The sequence below is a fragment of the Neltuma alba genome, unplaced genomic scaffold, assembly GCF_004799145.2.
Source record: "Neltuma alba isolate B1F8T4 unplaced genomic scaffold, ASM479914v2 tig00001562_pilon, whole genome shotgun sequence".
Taxonomy (NCBI): domain Eukaryota; kingdom Viridiplantae; phylum Streptophyta; class Magnoliopsida; order Fabales; family Fabaceae; genus Neltuma; species Neltuma alba.
This window is the reverse complement of record NW_021632512.1, coordinates 57,349-77,059: the sequence shown is the minus strand read 5'-3', so window position 1 is coordinate 77,059 and position 19,711 is coordinate 57,349. Positions and strand designations below refer to the sequence as shown.

Genomic DNA, 19,711 nt, shown 5'->3' with positions numbered 1-19,711 from the left:
GACATTTTACATTTTCAAACTTCTTTATGTGTTATTTTCCCGTTTTATAAATTTCTAGAAATATTTATTATTTATAAACTATGAGAAAGTCTCTAGCTCTACAATTTTTTCAATCTTTCTTTTTTTCCTTTTCTTTTTTTTTACCAGCTTTTTTTTTCCTTTTTCTTTTGCACTTTTATTAGGATTTGTTTGTTATGAGAGAAATGTAAGGGAGGGAGAAATTTTAATAAGCTTGATTTAAAAAAATTTGAAGAAATTGAGTTAAAATTTTTTAATTAAAATTTCTTTCTTTTTTATCTTACATCTTTTTTTAATCAAAATTTCAAAGCCCCACTTCTCCAATCTTGTAAATCAAGCTCATTAAAAAATTTTCTTTGCTCTAATTCCCTCATACCAAACTAGTATTTGAAAAACGGGCTGAAACCGATCCTTCACGAGCCGCAGGTCTAAACAGGATCACCATACAAAAAAGAGCCATTTTACTAAACCCAACCCTTGAGCTTGTGAGCTTAGAAATGTTATTGAAATTAGGTTACAAATACAAACATTATCATCAATTTAGTACTACTCTGGTCTTATATTTAGGACCGAGAGAGTAATATCTAAATATCTAGTAAGACAAATACTAAGTGAAAGACATTAAACATAAACAGAAAATCAATATTAACCAATATCATTAATGGTTATATACCAACTATATATATACTGCGCACACTCTTACAGGATCAAGTAGGGGATCTTTAATTAACCTTTGATTCAACACTGCAAGGGATGTTGTAATTCAAACCACCAAATAACACAAAAGAACTTAACATTTAATTAACAGACCAAAAATCAAACAGCTACATATGAAATATTGAGATTAATTTACCAAAGTGTATCTAATTAGAATCCTTAATACAAATAACGACATTAATATATTTCCCAAATTTTAACACCAGAGAGGCAATAGAAAGAATCTACATAAATATCACAAATGAAATCATAAGATAAATTAAAAAAATTTTAAAATAAATAACAGGCTTAAAGGGGCCCTTTTTAAACTTCGACCTTATAAGACTGGTTTTTTTAAGCTCAACTTCCCTCTAGAGCTCTCAAATTGGAAGCCTCACCCTCGATTTAAACGAGTCAGCCTGATTTTATCGTTTCCATACCAAACATAAGATTAGGGTTTAATTTGAGCAACTTAAGGATCTCAATCTCAACCAAAAGAAGACAACTCTTTGTTACCCAAAAAAAAAAACAGACAACTCTTTCAGCTCAAGGAAAAAAAAAAACAACTCTTGTTAACTAATTGCTTTGGAGAATCCATTAGCGTAATTGTGTCCGATTTGGTTTAGACTTCTTTTTACCATTTTTGGTTGAGACTACAAATTTTATATAAAGATGTTTCTGAAGTCGAACCGTCGATATAATTCAATGAGAGGTTCAAAAGATTAGTTTAATTTGTCCGTAGTCATGTTAATTTTTTGAGTTTTTTGGTTACCACTGTTTAATAATTTGAAGTCTAATCATAATTCATAACATTCAATGATGATTGATTAAGGTATAAAAATATTCAATTATTATATTTTCACTGTAGAATTTGACGGCAAATTAGAGACTTAAAATTTTCATAAAAAATAAATATTTCTACTCATACATATATATACCTAGTTTTAGTATTCATCATTGTGATGAGATTTGCACCATTTAAATATAATTCATTTAGTCCAAATTTTAAAAATTTAATTGATGATTTTTAAATAAAAAATCAGTTTTTGAGAAGCTATTAGATAAGAAATTATTTCAATTTTAAATTCTACACATTAAAATCATTTGTTAAAAAAATATAAGTTAAAAATTTACATCTAAACTCTATTCATCCGTGATCCAGATTTTGGTGCTCATCAATGAAGAGAACCAAAACTCTATCCAAAGATGTGGGTGTGTGTACGTGGGAGATAACTTTTTCCAATTACTATTATTTCGAACCTACACAATTACTACCTATGGGGTCTTATAATTAGAATAAGAGGTAGTATTATTTACACTGCAAACTAGTATTTATATTTAAAACTAAAGATGATTTTTTTTATTACATAAAGACAGGCTCTAATCCGCATCACAACACACACTCCGCTAACAAGCATATAACTATCACTCGGCCAAACAGTCAGGGGTGGAGCTAGTACATTCTTTCCGGAAGCATCACAGTACAAGTGATCACATTTTTCCAAACCCCAGGTACAATTTTTTTTTTTTTTGGACCAGCAAACCCCAGGTACAGGTTACATTATTTGAACACATAAACAATTGATAACAATATAGGAATAACCATTAATTAAATATCACAAACACATAATATACTAGTGACTTCTAGACTGAGATCATATATGTAAAACATTGTTTTATCTTTCTCAATGTGAAATTTATGTTACGTTTTATTTAAACCACATGCAGTAATCATTTTTATCTTGATATATTAAGAAGGGGAAAATTAGAGGGAAGGATCTAGATAAAATGATATTTATTGGAGAGAATCTTATAAAATGTAATTATTTAAAAAGATCAAAATCCAAAATATATGAATGTATAAATACTAACTTTGGTGTTTAATATAAGAACTAATAAACTAATTTGAATAAATTAAAAAAATTAGCTAAGTGATTGATTTGTAATAAATATGTATTGTCTTTCCTGAAATACCTTTGCTAATCATACCTATTAGCTAGATCTACCATTTGTTGAAATTTAATTTGTGTTAGTATTACGAGGATTACCTTAAAAAAATTGATAAATACAAGAGATAAAGTGAATTATGATCTTATATTTATGATCAAATAGAATGTCAAACTAGTTTTTATATTAAGTAGTAAGTGCCAAAAGTAGTACAAAATTGCCCCCCGTTAAATTCCTATATTCTCTCTCATCATATCTCAACTATTTGACAGTTGTGAAGAGAAATGATTTTTTTAATTTTTTTAATAGAAAAATTAAGGAAAAAAAATAAAACCACACTCTCTCCTGGTCTCCTTCCACCTTCTTCTAGACGATGGCAGGAAAGATCAGGATCTCAAGCAACTACGTTCTATCTCTCTCTCTCTCTCTCATTTTCTTCCATCTTCTTATCTCAATAAAATCTCCATTTCAAAAATTAAATGAGGCACTTCAAATCCTCACTAGGGGTGTTTACGGAACGGGATCGAACCTGACCAGGACAGGCCTGTCCTGGTGAACAAGGACGAGACAGGGTTTTTGTCTTGTGTCCCGTCCCGTTCCGGCTCTATCCTGATCCTGTCAAGACTGGGATGTCCGGCTTCCCTTTAAAAAAAATACTATAATTTTTTATATGAATTTTTTTTATGTTATAATGCTTACTTTTTATTGGGCTTCTAAAGATAAAAACATTATAAGAAAATATTATGTAGAAAAGTCAATTATATAGCATAAAAAAAGTGTAAAAAAATATTGTTAAAAAAATACCGTAAAAGAAACAATATATGATGACTATAAATTATTTTATTGAGGAAGAAGATTTTGTTGAGATAATACTATAACTTAAGAGCTAAAAATCACTCTAAAAATAATAATTACTATTAATAAGTAAATTGAATAATCTAATAATAATTATTAATAAATAATTTTTAAAAGAAAAAAAAGCCCCAGGACGAGACAGGACGGCACGGGGTCCTGTCCTGTTCCGTTTTTGTCCTATCCTGAATTTTTTTTTTGTCTCATCCGTCCCGTCCTGAACTCACCCGTATTGGGACGGAATAATTGGTACGAGACAAATTGAACACCCCTAATCCTCACCATCACTTACTTTCACAAGGTCAAGGTCGTCAAAAGACGGTGATGGCAAAACAGCATCTCCAAAAGCAGGTAACATGGTATCCAAAATGGCAATCAATATGGCTTTTCCCTAAATACCATACGAGTTTTTCTTCCTCTTTCGTGATTATATCCATGTTTTTTTTTTTAAAAAAAAGTCATCTCTCCATTTGCCTAATTGTTAAATAGTTGAGATTTGATTAGAGGAAAATATATGGGTTTGAGTAGGGGCAATTTAGTATTTGTACAATTATGTTTTGTTTTCTGGTCTCCTAAATAGGTACGTTTTTAAAATCCTTTTTAATAAATATCATTTTATCTAGGTTATTCTCTCTAATTTTCTCTAAAAAAAATTTTAATTATTTTTTGTCATTTTAAAAATTTAATTATCATCATTATCACGGGAAAGTAGATTCTAAAATGCAATGAAAAAAGTGCCGTAAAATACGTTTTTGTCGTATTTTTATGTAAAGTAAATAATTCCCAGTTTTATTTACTATGACAACTAACAGAAGTCATGATCATAATAAAAACATATCAAGACAAACATATTACATCGAATAAATATGTAACAAAGTACTTAGGGATGCATGCATCATTATGATATTTACATGTAAGGTTCTAACTCAAGCATATAAAAATAGATTGTTTGCATATTGAGCAGTGGATACATTAATTGTTTACCATTTACATTGTTTTTGATTGTATGATTTTGATTGGATTTGAGAGGTGAAAGTTGTTTTCTTAAAAAAGTAATATCTATGGGCCCATTTTGTAGAGAAAAACATTGGTTAGAACCAAAAAGAATAGACTGAAAAATTTCAAAGCCAAGACCATTTGGTAAACACAAATTAAAGAGAATTTTAAACTTTATTAATTCTCATTTAAAATTTAACAACTTTCTAATTTTATTCCTCTTTAATATACATTATAGCGCATGTAAACAAAGCCAACACAATAATAAATGAAGGGTAAAATTATAAATCTATATAAAAAATTTTTCTCAGTACCCTATAAATAGGACTAAAAAATATTTTCTTTTTCTGTCTTATAAATAGAACCATATGAATATATATAACAATGCTATCCACTATCCAGTGAGTTTGTGCCTTGAATAATGTACAATCATCATGTTCCAATCTTTCAGGACGATTCTGTGGTAACTAGTGAATTATAACAATCACATTTGTGAGATCGAGAGTTTTGATCGATACCGATCGTGTTTGCAATACTTATATATTTATAATTATTTTGCACTTTCCTATGTTAGATGATGTGTCTTATTGGTATTTGTGATATGTTTTCTCGATTTTGTCTTTCATGCGAAGAGTTTCAATTCAATAACCCATGCATTGCATGGGATGCGGCGTCCAATTTAGATTTAAATTGATAAAATTATATTTGATGAAATTTAAATTTTAATATGACAAGGCAAGCAAATTCAAACTTGATGCCAAAAAATTTGAATTTTATTGCATCCAATTTGAATCTACTAAAAAAAATTCGAATTTGATATAAAAATTCAAATTTTCTTGCATTAAATTTGAATTTGCTCATTTCCTTATTACAACTTAAAACTTAACTATGGATTTATTAATGTAAATTAGAATTTGTATCAAGAAGTTCTAATTTATGCATTATACATTCCAACTTTCACATAAATTTTGAATTTTCTTATCCTTTCTTACACTCTGTATTTGACGTATTAAATAGAACAACTTCCAATTAGATATAATTTTTTCTGTTTAAATTCAAATTAATTTATCATTGAAAAACTATGAGTCTAGTTTTTAATAAAATAAGACCTATTCAAAAATATTTTGTAATTTTAAAATTATGATCGAAATAGTGATCAAGGGTCAGAAATGTTTTCCTCACCAGATTTAAATAATCATATATGTTTCATATAAAAACATTTTTATTGAGGTACATGTTGTTAAAAAGCTTATTGAGTCTAGTTTTTATACATATTGAGTTTCGCCTCAAAAATATTTACATATAGGCCATGAAGGCAAGGCAAGTTCTAAATTTGATGATTGAGATAAAGGGCTTGTAGGTCAAGCTTGGATGATATCTTTCCACTTGTATTTTTTTGAAACAGTTGTATGCTGCTCTTCCTCCTTGCCCATTGGAAGATTTTTTTTTTTGGCTTTTAATTAAAAAAATATTTTGCTTATCTATTGAGAATAAAGGGTCAATCTTTACTGCATAAATTTTGTTTGTTTTAAAGGAATGAAACGTTTTGTTTGTCAAAGAGAGGAATAAAAGGCGATGGATGTGAAGATGAAGAAGGGAAAGGAGATGGAAAGAAAGAAAGAAAGATGAGGAGAGAGTAAGAAGCAATAGGAGAAGGAGAAGAGAGAGAGAGCAACATCGTATGTTTTGAGGGGCAGAGTTATCTTTTACATTTGCTTGCCTGCGTTGGAAAATGGGTTCCCACTGAAAAGGGTGGGAACTTATTTTCCTTTATGATCTCCTGCCACCAAAAAATTGCTTCCTAGAAAATTGTCCAACCAAATATGTCAAGTCTATCGAAAATCTTGATTTTCTTTTTTCAAAGCTAAATTTTCAGCATACCAAACAAGTTCTGTGGATTTACAAGCTTCTCGTGCAACGTACGAGGAACACAATCTAATTGAAAGAAAAGATAAGATTGGTAAAAAAGGCCCCAAATAATTCGCACTTGGAATCCACCAAAAATGATGGGTTTAGATTGGGAAAAACTAAGAAGTGAGGTGTTTTTGGGGATCAGGAGCATTTGGTTTTACTTGAAACTGTTTTTTAAACCATTTTCGTTGAGATAAAACTCCTATAAGATTTATTTTATATATTGTAAAATTATTTATAAAATTATGATTTGATTTTTACCCAAACACCTACTTAATCCCATTTTGATGGAGCTTGTGACGAGTTAATCTAGACTCTAGGTGTTGGTAGGTTAATCTGACTTTCTTTTAATAAGTTTTTAGCTGAATTAAAAAAATACAAATAATATCATTTGAAATTTTTATACAAATTTTCAAAATTTTAAGCCAATACCCATGACCAAAATATAATTTTAGAATGTGGTCATTTTATAATACAGCCTCCAGTTTTTAGTATAAAAACTAGTTGACTGATTTGAGTAGATTAATAAAATTAGTTAAGTTAGTTATTTATAATAAATAAGTATTGTTTTTCTTAAAATATCCTTACTAATTAAGTGTATTGGTTAGAATTACTATTATTATAAGAACTATCTTTAAAAAAAATAGATAAATATGAAATACAAAGTGGATTGTGATATTATATTTTAAAAAAATAAAAGTCAAACAAATTATTATATCAAACGAGAGATAAAATTAATTTTATGAAGAAAAAAAACCCGAGCCAACATCGGCAGTACCTAGCTGGGGAAGTCACATAAATGGTGGCTTGAATTTAAAGAAAGAGCAAAATTATAAATTGGGCAAATGGCAAAAAAGAACTGTCGAAATAAAAAAATTATAAATAATAACCCATGACAATATTAATATGGGTTTTAATGATAATAGTATATTTTTTGATAACAATTTTTATAAATGGGTCATTGTGTATAATTTTTGGCAGTCTTTTTTTGCTATTTTTCCTTTTAAATTCAACGGTATTTCAAAATTTTATTTTGATTATGAGTATTAGTATGAAATTTTGGTAATTTATATTATCTAGTTTCACATTTAATTTATTTTTAAATATAAAATTTAAACCTACTTTTTTTTTATCCATCTGTTTCTTGTCGAGTAGTTTTTACAATTATAATTAATAAAAGTATTTTTAAAAAAATATTTATTTATTATAAATAACTAATTAAATTAATTTTTTATTTAAAATTTCAAATGTTTTATATTTGTTCTTTTCCAAAGCAAAGACCCCGTGAATATTAGCCCCTCGGTCGCCCGCGCTCGCCAGACCAGCGGAGCCCAGACCCTCGCATTGCACTCGCACCGCAGCCTGTCTCACCTCACTCGTCTCGTCACTCACGCCCTGCCTCCCTCTACTCTGTCGTTCTCCCTCTTGTGATCACTCGCTAACGGAGCAGCTCGCCAGTTGCCGTCGGCCCTCATCCCACTCTTAGTCATCGTCTTCCTCCCCTTCTTCTCAGCTCGGTCAAGTTCAATTGTTATGGCCACCGTCGTTCTCACTCTCTTGTCGTCGTCGGCCATCTGAGGTCCTCAGCCACTCGCCAGCCGTCCATCTTCAGGTTTGATTTGAACTTGGAATTCTTGAAAATACAATTTTAAGAGTTTGTTTACTAGTTAATCTGGAAATACATACATCCTTAGAGCGAAAACCATCGAAACAAAAAATTGTTGCTTAAATGTTTTCTGAAACTGTTGCTCGGTAAAAATAGCATCTCACTGTCCAAAATTGTTGTGCTTTGTGGCTGGAATCTTAAGCTTACACATTGGAATTTTGCACCATTTTAAGAACCCCGGGGGGGGGGGACTAAGAATTTTCCTCTGTTCTCTATTACTGCTGTTAAAGGATAATATATAGCTTGCACACGGCGTTTTAGCTTCTTGCAATGACGGACATTCACAAACATCTCCGCTGAACAATAATCAAGTAGCCATTTCAAACTCTTTTATTTATTGAATGAGGCAAAAATATAAAGGAAAAGTTATTAATAAAATCCGTTGTCTGAAATTGAGATCATGTTGGCTTCAGGGTCATAAACTTACACTTCTATGAATAAAGGGTCAGAAGCATAGGATTCGGAGAAATGAAAATGAGAGATGGTAGGGAAAAGAGGAAGTGACAGGGGGAGAAATCAAATAGTTTGGGTTTCACCCGTACAACACTGGAGGCTGATAGGCAAGTTAAGGTTATGATATTATGTAACTTGCGGCAAAAGTTAGAAGAATAATTTTACAATTTTACACTAAGGCAATTCAAATCTCAGAGACCCAGACTCTCACACCTAAGGCCCCCCATACTTCTAGTATGGTATTTGCTTTTTCAATTTTTTGCTCTTTTTTTCTTTTTTGTTTTTTTCACCTCCTTAATCAAATTCTCTTCCCCACATGGTTTATATTATGAATGAGAGAATTCTTTTAGAAGTGATTATATTGTCGACTGGATCAGGGAGATAGAAAGTGAGGGAGGAAGATAATTTGGGTAAGGAGGTAAAAATAACAAAAAAGCATATACCATACTAGGAATAGAGGGGGCTTGGGCATGAGAATCTAGGTCTCTGGGATAGGAATTCCCCTTGAGGGTGAAATTGTAAAATTATTCTTCTGACTTTTGCTGCAAGCTGCATGATATCATAACCTAAACTTTTCTGTGTTTACCTTTAGGGCTCGCTGCTGTTTGCAGCCTTTGATCACCTTGGCCTTTAGTGTTTAGGCCAAAACCAAATTGGATCAGTGCACTGATACCATGAAGATATGAAAACAATATCTGATGCCAAAAGCTTGTGTTTTATTCAAATATTAGTGGTATGCGTAGATACAGAACTCTCAATAATTAGGGATATGCTGAGATATTAGGGAGAGAGACAGGATCTTATTCTAGAAATCAGGTAATAATTTAAATAGAATAAAATAACACAAAATAATGGATTAGATACTGTTTCCGGCGGTAGGCACCAAACCTAGGAATCAACCTACTAAACCTAGAAACTAACTTAGGGCTTGATGGTTTTAGGTCCAAAGGACACATTAGGAGTCATCTCTAGCAGTATTGTATTATAATAGGTTAAAATGCATGATAGCCAAAGTATGTGCCCATAGTCCATCTTGCGTATTTTCCAACCCGTTTAGTTCCCTTTTTGTGCAGGCTCAGGTTGACCCAAATTGACTGGGTACAAACGAATACACTGGGTTCGCTGATGGCTTACTTAACCCTAAAACCACTGCAGGGTCTTAGGTTATTGTTTTACGTCTACTTTTGGTAGTGTACTAACTAGATAACCAACATCCTGAAACATATTGCTCTCTAGTTACATTAGTTTGAAGGCCAGACGGTCATAACTTTGATATTTGTATAAGAACCCTAATTTGTATGAATTAACATGGCATGTGAGCTTCTAGTTCAATGAATTTTTGATCCATTTTATATCTTTCTATTTCTCATGTTTTTGATTGTCACTTGGGTTAATATGTTTGAAGAAGCTTAATTAGGTGTTTTTTGACAGATGTAGATGTGTTTTTACCTCTGAAGAGAGCTGACCTAGATAATGGCCACTAGAGCTATTTTGAAGAGGAGAAGATTTGTTGATCATTATGTCAATATCTGTGCCCGTTCAATTATAAGTTCTCAGTGGCATGTTATTGCTGTAGAAAATTTGAATTCAAATCCTCTTCAAGCCTCTTCTTTGAATACACCTACAAATTTTAAGCACGTAAAAGATTATGAAAGAATATCATTGCCCAACGAGGAATCCTTCAACCTCTCTGCATTGGAACAATATAGACAAAGATGCTATGAATTAACAAGATCTGTACCCGCTGATCGTAGATTGGTATCGAACACTTTGATGCATACCAGATGCTTGTTGCAGTTCTTGCATAGGTTTTCCACTGCGGCTGCTAAACAACCTGAACTAGGTAGTGATGATGAGAAAAGTGATGAAATGGTTGCTAAGAAGAGGACAGAAGCATCTCCAGAGGAGTGTGATCAAGCTGTTGAAGGTTTAAGCACTGCAAAAGCTAAAGCAAAGGCAAAACGGTTGCAAGAGCCTCAAAACATTGTTCGAACTACTTTAAAGCAATTGTGGGCTGTGATTTTGGGGATTGGTCCTGCTTTTAGAACTGTAGCATCTATGAGCAGGTTGGGATCCTTCTTTTGTATGTCATCTCCACCATAACTATCATATGTTAATATGTGATAACGTAGATATATGGTTTGTCAATCCTTACTGCAGGGAGGACTGGGCCAAGAAACTTGTTCATTGGAAAGGAGAGTTTCTATCAACGATGCAACACTACTGGTTGGGTTTCAAGCTGCTGTGGGCAGATGTAAGAATCAGCTCAAGATTGTTGTTGAAACTTGCTGGTGGGAAGAGTCTCTCTAGAAGGGAGAGGCAACAACTGACTCGGACTATTGCTGACATTTTAAGGCTAGTTCCTTTTGCAGTTTTCATCATAGTTCCCTTTATGGAATTTTTGCTTCCAGTATTTCTGAAGTTATTCCCCAACATGTTGCCATCAACATTTCAAGACAAAATGAAAGAGCAGGTGCTGATAGTGCTGAGTATAACAAATCCCATATGTCATTTGGTCATATTTTTGCAACGTTTTTTTTTTTTTGGGGGGGGGGGAGGTTCTTGATTTGTTGTTTCTTGTATCAAAGTTCTCATTGCAAAATATGAGTTAGGACTTGATAAACTATATATGATGAGATAATATTTGTGCATAGACGTCAATTGTCTCCATATATCAATTTGCATGATCATTGCCAATGTATGCTTGACATTGTTTACAAAGACGGTAGCCACTGATGATGATAACCCTGTTTGAAATTTTTTCCATTAGTGCAATAGTGTTAACAACATTTATGTTGAGTTTTATTAGTTTGTATCGATGACTACATTTTGCGCTTGTTTTTGGTGTTTACGTTAGTATTTTATAGCATTGTGATTGTTCGGGTTTTGCATGATCAGTTTTACGGTCTTTGTTCAATTCACATGCTCAATATGTAGGAAGCATTAAAGAGAAGGCTCCATGCTAGAATAGAGTATGCAAAGTTCCTCCAAGATACAGTCAAAGAAATGGCAAAAGAAATTCAAAACTCGCGTAGTGGAGAAATAAAGCAAACAGCAGAAGATCTTGATGAGTTTTTGAACAAGGTCAAAAGTTCAGTTTTGTAGAATAATTCATAGCTATTCTGTTCACTTCCCTTTTCTCTATAACCCTTGTCCACTTCATATTTTTGTGCAGGTCAGAAGAGGTGCCCGTGTTTCTAATGACGAAATTCTGGGCTTTGCCAAGTTGTTTAATGATGAACTTACTCTAGATAATATTAGCAGGTGGATTTCATAGCTTTTGTTTGATTTTAACATACTGTGTTTTTAAGTTGTGAGGTGGTATGGAGAAATCTGTTGGCTTTCTACTATTCTTAGGCCACGATTGGTCAATATGTGCAAGTACATGGGAATCAGCCCTTTTGGAACTGATGCATACCTGCGTTACATGCTACGAAAACGCCTACAGAGGTAATAAGCATCATCTCATATTATGAGCAACTTGCATGCATGAGTATGGTGTATCCCACAATAGTTTCTGTGGTCTCCAAGCAAAGTAGATCAAATGGGAATTGATATGCCGCAGAGCTGGCTTATGCCTTTAATTTTTAACCTAGTCTGAGCCCTGACATCCAGTTGTAAAAGTGAAGATTGGAAAATCAACTTTTTTTTCCCCCCAGATTGCAATTTTTATATATCTAGCTTTATAGAAATTGCCAGGTTCATGATATTTTCTTTAGAATGAGTATTTGAGCAGGAATGCCTTTTTTCTTCCTATCTTTATCATTTTATTGTGCATTCTTTGTAAGCCATATATTTTTAGTTGGGACAAAACTTAGGTCAAGTTGCTTATATCCATTAGGTTAAGCTCTCCATTCACTTTGTTATTTTGCTATTGTTAGTTGTTATAATGCATATGTGCACTTGTAAATTTATCTACGAACTTGACCTAAAGACTATAGGCAACTTGACGTGAGTTTTGTCTTTTTAACTGAGGATTGGGGAGGAAACAACTTAGTATCAAACTTAGGTTTTACTAACTTTAGCCCTAAGGTACAACAGGGGGAAAAAAAAAAAATCTAGTTTGTCATGCTGGGCTGGTCCCTGCTCATGTATCTTGGTCATGTTTGATTAGGAACATATTGCCACGAAATGTCTACTTCACAATATTTATTTTCTGGTAGTTCAAAATTATTGTTAGAATTTTAATTGACAAGAATGCATCAGAATTGTTCACTATTTTATCTGTGTTGTTCCTCAATCAGACAAAAAATCCGCAAGACTCCATAATACTCCCTCCATCTCTTTTTATAAAAAACAATCTCTCTCATAGTGATGTCCCCAAACATAATAATCAAATTCTCTTTGTCTGAAATTTTAAGCTAGTCTTTTCACTTTTACTCCCATTAAATATATGCCACTTATTATCTCTGTATAATAAATTTTTACTGATTATTTCTTATGTACTTTCTTTATAAACAAAGGTATTTTTGGAAAAATATGTATATATTTGACACATTTATTGCTTTTAATTAAATTTAAGTAGCATTTTGAACCGTGTGATTTTGGTAGTTTCTTATAACAAGGAATGGAGGGAGTAGTATGTGTTATGTCTAACATCTTCTTTTCTGTGGTTTTTTTTTTTTTGTTGGGGGATTAGGATTAAGGAAGATGATGTGTTAATTCAAGCGGAAGGTGTGGATTCCCTTTCAGAAGCTGAACTTCGCGAAGAATGTACAGAGCGAGGCATGCTTGGATTGCTTTCTGTTGAAGAAATGCGCCAACAGGTTTTTTGTCATGAAAAATTTGTGCTTCCTTTTTGACGGACATAAACCTCACTATTAAATTGTTCTTATTCTCATGTAGCTTCGGGATTGGTTGGAATTATCGCTGAATCACTCTGTACCATCATCTCTTTTGATACTTTCTAGGTAATTTTAAAGCTTCCGCACCAAAAAGAAACTATAATTAGTAAAACCTTACCAAATATATGAATCCTGAAGTCTTGCATGATGCTCTTTACAGGGCATTCACTGTGTCTGGGAGGTTGAAGCCAGAAGAAGCTGTTCAGGCTACGCTTTCTTCTCTTCCTGATGAAGTGGTAGATACTGTTGGTGTTACTTCTTTACCCTCTGGGGATTCAGTCTCAGAAAGGAGGAGGAAATTGGAGTTCCTTGAAATGCAGGAAGAACTTATCAAGGTGTATATTGGGCTTTTTTTTTCCGGTCCCTCCACTTGTTTGATTTGAAGCTTCGATTGTGTCACTAGAATATCAGCATTTCTCTCTTTGCTCAATTACTCATATTGCATTAATTTATCCGTCAGTAGTTGATAAAAAAAAAAATAGGTAGCATGTGCTGGTATCCTTAAAAATATAAAATTCTTTCAAGATACAGAATTATTATTTGATTCCGATTAATTATTATTTAATAATTAACAATCAATAATTAGGTCAAAACCTTTAGTTTCCAATATTGCTCAGATTAATCTGTCAATAAATACTGAGCATTCAAGGTACAGAAGCATTGTCTTCCACTAATTGTTAGGTTAAAGCCTCAGGTTGACCATTTGAGATGAAGAGAGTTCCCCTCAGGTTTTTTTTTTTCTAGGTTTAAAATGTTGGGCTTAATATCTTGGTATTAGTGAACATTCAAGTGACTCTGCCTTGAACAAATGAGTTTCCCACAATGTAGGAGGAGGAAGACAGAGAAGAGGTGCAGCAAGCAAAAATGGGGTTCAATTCTGGTCAAGACAATATGGCCTCAAAAGAGATAAATATATCCACAGCTTCAGAAGCACAACAACTTGCTAGAGCTAGGGCATTGGAAAGGCAAGAGCAGCTGTGTGAACTCAGTCGTGCATTGGCTGTTTTAGCTTCAGCATCTGTGAGAATTTGTGTTCAAAATCTTTTGATTGTCTCAGTATGGCTGATTGCATTTTCTTGTCTATGATACATATATTTAGACGTGTTTTTCTCTCATTTTGATGGCAGTCAGTTAGCAGAGAGCGTGAAGAATTTTTGAGGCTTGTTAATAAAGAGGTATGGTGGAACTTCTATTATTTGTTACTTGTTTTCACATCTTCCACACCCTACCCTCAATATTTTGTATGAGGGGATCACTTTTCTTGTATTGTATCTTGTGTGAGTTCTCTTGTATTGTAACTCTCTTTGACTTCACTGAGGGGAAGAGTACTTGATTTAATATAAATCAGTGTCAGTTTTCTACTATTGTGCTTTGGTCCCACCACAATTCTGTTTCAACCAGTTCTAAGGCATATTTTCTCTATGATATAGCAACCTTTGTTCAGGATTGAGCAACTTTAATTCCCAGAAGATATTTCAGTTTTCCCATATCCGTTTCTTGAAAAGACTGGAACAAATGCTGGTTGAGTTGAAGAATGCCCTTATCATCAATGCTTGGAATTAATGATAAGAGTCCCAAAATTTAACTTTTCATTTTCATCAGTTTCTCTTTACAATATTTCAATTCAACATTTAAGATCATAGAAGTATGAACCAATCTTCTATGCCATAGTTGCTTGATTGAACTTGTGTAGGAAGTTCTATTCACAACTGAAGCCACTAGAGTTGCATGTGACTGATTCTGAATCTTGCACACGCCTCCATCAATTTTCCGTTTGAGCAAAATTCTTCTCCTACCCTTTCCATTCACAAGAGGATTCAGAAAATACTGGATCTCCGCCCACACAAGCAAATTGTTGATAAAACTCCAAAATGTCATTTTCTTTTGACCTGATTTTTCTTTCTCCTTATCATTCAGGAAAGACAAGAAAATTTCAGGGTAGCACACATTCTCTGGAATTTCTCTTAAATTTGAACCCATAGCACTTGTCAAGCCTAAGAATGGACTTTGATAGATTATGTTTAACAATTATATTCTCATATGTCTTCGGAAATTCTTTGATTGAGTTGGATAGCAGCATATCTATTTAAAAATTTGTAATTAGATGTGGTCCATTTGGAAATTTGAATTTTAATCCATATGGGACCCTCCTGAACTTAGTTCGTGCTTCTGATTTGTATGATTCCAGATAGAACTTTATAACAGCATGGTAGGAAAAGATGGTACAACTGATGGAAGAGATGCCTTGAAGGCATATAAAGATGCACGAGAGGAAAATGAGCATACTACAGAGTTGGATGAACGGGATGAGGTGTCCTCAGCACTCATAGAGAAAGTAACGTCCCCATATCATTTTTTTTCCCCTGAAAAACTAGTAAACCAACTGGTTATTTATGCTTTTTGCAATTGACAATATTCCTTCAGGTTGATGCTATGCTCCAAAAGCTTGAGAAGGAAATAGATGATGTTGATGCAAAAATAGGTGATCGTTGGAGACTGCTAGATAGGTTTGTACTTTCCCTTTGACAATGCGTCTTTTGTTGGTTGCTTTTGTCTAACCCGAAAAATTGAATTGTTAATAGAAGGCCTAACCATTCATGAATGGCTGTGTTAATGTTTGTAATACTCCTTTGCTTGAACTGTGGAGAACACATAGGCTAGCCATGTGTCTAGAAGTGTAAATGAATTGATTTGTTTATGAACTATTTATGTTCAGCTTGTGAAGTGTTTGAACATGGCTCATCTTATTTGTAAATGAATAAGCTACATCAACTTGTGAGAGCTTTCATGGTTGAAGTGACTGAGCTAGAAAATTGGATGTTAAGCTTATTAATCTTCCAAATATGAAACTTAATTTATTTAAAATTAAGGAATATTTGTTGCATGGAAATTAATTTGTTTAAAATTATGGAATTAGCAAGCAAGAAACTTCTGATCTTGTGGTCATAAAGGCTCTGATATTATGTGTATTTCCTTTTTCTCTTTTTATTGACATAATCCGCTAAGTAGTGTTGCCTTCTCTGAGGCCATAATCACAGCTGGCACTGCTATCTTGCGCTTATTAATTGGAACATGGAATGGTTCTTGGATTCTCTAGGATTCTTGTACAATGTTTTCATTCCACTAACAAGAATTTTTAGCTTATATTTATGGAAAAATTAGAAGCTTTTGAGGAGGTGATTTGCATTCTGCGACAAATTCTCTTCGTCATACTATAAAAGAATTACTTATATCCTCTGACCTAGTTTATCCAATGATTTCTGTCACTTTATGACAGGATATTATTCCCCTTTCACAGCAGTAACATTGCTGTTCTCATTATGATAATAAGGCCTTGATAACGTTGAGGAGTATCTATTTCCTGAGAGAGCAGAAAGGTTTCACCCCTCATCTTCCAAACTTGTCATTTTTTGAACTATCTGGCCCTTTACCTCACTAGGTAGGGAGTAGATCCTTTCAATTTAGGGGGTAAATTGAATTCTTCATTTAATATGAAAGAAATTAGCAAACGGAGAGGTAGCAGAAAAAGAAAAAGAAAAAGCGGGCTCTGTGTACTTCTGCCTCTCTTATTCTCTCTCATGAAAGAAAATGCATTGTTTTAAGAGTGTGGAAGAGCTTAAATTCTTCATGATTTCTTTTACATTGTTTCCTTGTTTGTGTATTCCCCTCCCCCGGGAATTCTACAATTATATGAGAGAAATTCTTAGGACTTTCAACCATTTTAATTGGATGCTTATAAACTAAAGGTCTCGGCCATTTGGTCAGAGCCTGAAATGATGCATTGTTCATGGCTGGTGAACAATATTTTGATTTGGCTAGCCCTTCTTTTACTTTGGGCCAAGGCTGTTTTGAAGGTCTATCGTTGAACACAATAAATGCCAATAGTTACATGGCTTCAATGTAGTGATTATTGTCAGTATTATTGTTGACTGTTTTGCAGAGATTATGATGGGAAAGTGACTCCTGAAGAGGTAGCAGCAGCTGCAATTTACTTGAAGGATACTTTGGGCAAGGAGGGAATTCAAGAACTCATAAGCAATCTTTCTAAAGATAGAGGTCTGTCATCTTGTTCTTTTATTGTTTACTGATTCCATCCCTTGTTTGTTCTCATGCATTTTTTGAGTTAAAGATAAAAATAAAACGGAAAAGGAAAAATGCTGCTCTTTTTGCATTTACCTGGAATAGATTGTTGCAGATATATGATGAAATTTCTCCTGTACGGGAGAGATGGCCAACCAGTGACCAGTCTCTATTCCCAATGGCTCAACTAATATTCCTCTTCTGTATGCATCTTGGGGCATAGGATTTGCAATAGTTTGGAGAGACTTGAGTTCTTCCATTATGATGGAGCCCAAGCTAAATGATAAAAATCTAATGCTGATTTTACATTAAAAATACCCTGACGGTTGAAAGAGACTCAGAGAAAATAAGCTGCGGTTTTTTTTTTTTGGGGGGGGGGGATATAGGGACTGAATAATTTCTTTATTCAGCAACCAAGATGAGTACACGCTGGGGTATTAATAGTTCTCTACCACTCACTTATTCTGATTGAAATCCCTAACTGAAGTGGTTATACCCTAACCAGAGTAGTTACAAGCTACTTAGCCTACTGCCACCTATCAAACACACCCCCCTAACGGAAAACATCCTTGTCCTCAATGATAGAGTGAGGAGGTGTGGTGGTGGAAATCAGGCAAGGGCTGCTGGCTGAAGGGAAGGTCCCCTTGGGTTGTCTCCTTCAGGATCATGAACTTCCATTAGAGACTCGAATTTGTTATGTGTGCTGGTATTATAAGCATCATAACCCATTAACCCATCGCTCCCTGCACCTGTGACCACTTGCGCACTTCTCATTGCACCAGTAACATAAGCCCTTTGTTCTTTGCTCCATTTCTTTCTTACTCAAAAGTCATTGTTGGCTTCTTGCAAGAAGGAGACAAGATCGCTGTTGAGTCAATCTTTCCCCCACCAAAATCCTTAGGAGCAGCTGTTGAGCCGATCTTCTCTCCCTTAGAATCCTTAGAAGGAACAGAGGTTGGAAGCTTTGGTCGATGATGCCCTTGCCGTTGCAGTTGCGGCCAGGTGTGATGGTTGGATTGAAACATTTGACCAGTTGCGAAAACCATGATATAGTGAAATAGATGCGTTCTGAATCTTAGTATATGATGAGGGTGCAATATATATAGCTATTCTGAGGCTTACTCTAACGTGTACATGACAACCGTGCTGTTGATTCATATGACCAGAATTAGAACTGAATCGTAAACTAACCCATACCTAAAGCATAACTGCTTATCTATTTAGTTAATTCTCTAATAGAGGGTGCTTCATCTGCTTCCTTGGACAACTTTTATTATTACTAATTTTAGTCACTTTTCTATATGTTACATCTTAAAACGACTCCTGGGAAGTTATTCTATAACTAGAGTTTGCGTCTGATGTCTTACTAAAATCAGTAGGGGAAAATTTAACAGAAAGGCAGAGATTAAAAAAAAAATTGCCGCCAAGATAGAAACTTGGATTGTGTAGATAGGAAGATTAGTATGTTCATGTATTGACATCTGGAGTCCTAATTTGGTGAGTTTGGTATCCTTTTGCTCATACACCCTCTCAGTTTAACCTGTTCCCACTCTTATATTTTTCATAATTTTGTTGGGCGGTTTCATGCCACGCAGCTCTTGAGTTGCACAGCTAGAATTCTATTTCGTCTTATTGTCATTGTGTGTTCAATGTTCATCATCAACATTGATTGTGAAATAAACCATGTTACTCAGACATTGCATTCATTTGTGTTGGTACAGATGGGAAAATTCTTGTAGAAGACATTGTTAAACTGGGCAGTTTGAAAGATGTCAATGCGGCCGAAGATGAGACTAGGTAGAGAGTGATATCTCATTCCACCTTCCGATAGATATTGGAATTCTATTTACAAAATTCAATTTTGATATCCCATTCCTTGCTTTAAAAATGGTGCAGGAATGACATTTAGAATCGTTATTCTTGTTTTCATTGTATACATAAGTGGTATAGGTGGGAGATGTCAGAGGAAGAATTTAAATCGTCTGCCAGATTGTAAATCTATAGTAGCTGGTGAATCAAACAAATGCATAGCATTATGGAATCATAGCCTTGTTGACTATCCCAATACATATTCTCTCGCTCAATAAAACGTGTTTGTTGGTTCACTTTGAACAAGTGTTCTATCGGCAATGTAGTAAAAAATACATGGGGATAATTAACGTGTAATGTCCTTATAACTGATTTTTATTCTGATACCTATGGTTCCCCCACCCCCCTTTATAGTCCTTATTGTTTCTATTTTTAATTA

General features: G+C 33.7%; 1 protein-coding gene across 1 annotated transcript; it reads left to right on the top strand.

Annotated features, from left to right (window-relative positions):
- The first annotated feature begins 7,801 nt into the window (after positions 1-7,801).
- LOC114759081 (mitochondrial proton/calcium exchanger protein) lies at positions 7,802-19,568 on the top strand. The gene is made up of 15 exons (XM_028948181.1): positions 7,802-8,032; positions 9,971-10,605; positions 10,700-11,012; positions 11,477-11,623; positions 11,715-11,803; positions 11,897-11,989; positions 13,179-13,305; positions 13,385-13,449; positions 13,544-13,718; positions 14,212-14,403; positions 14,511-14,558; positions 15,572-15,718; positions 15,808-15,890; positions 17,324-17,439; positions 19,185-19,568. Exons 2-15 carry the CDS (start codon positions 10,013-10,015, stop codon positions 19,262-19,264), a joined length of 2,268 nt encoding a protein of 755 aa, XP_028804014.1. The 5' UTR covers positions 7,802-8,032; positions 9,971-10,012; the 3' UTR covers positions 19,265-19,568.
- Positions 19,569-19,711: the final 143 nt, after the last annotated feature.

Bases quoted from the DNA above. Each gene is read 5' to 3' on its own strand.
- LOC114759081 (XM_028948181.1), top strand. From the start codon at position 10,013: ATGGCCACTAGAGCTATTTTGAAGAGGAGAAGATTTGTTGATCATTAT. The intron at 11,990-13,178 runs GTAATAAGCATC...TTGGGGGATTAG, and splicing joins CTACGAAAACGCCTACAGAG to GATTAAGGAAGATGATGTGT. The intron at 15,719-15,807 runs GTAACGTCCCCA...ATATTCCTTCAG, and splicing joins CCTCAGCACTCATAGAGAAA to GTTGATGCTATGCTCCAAAA.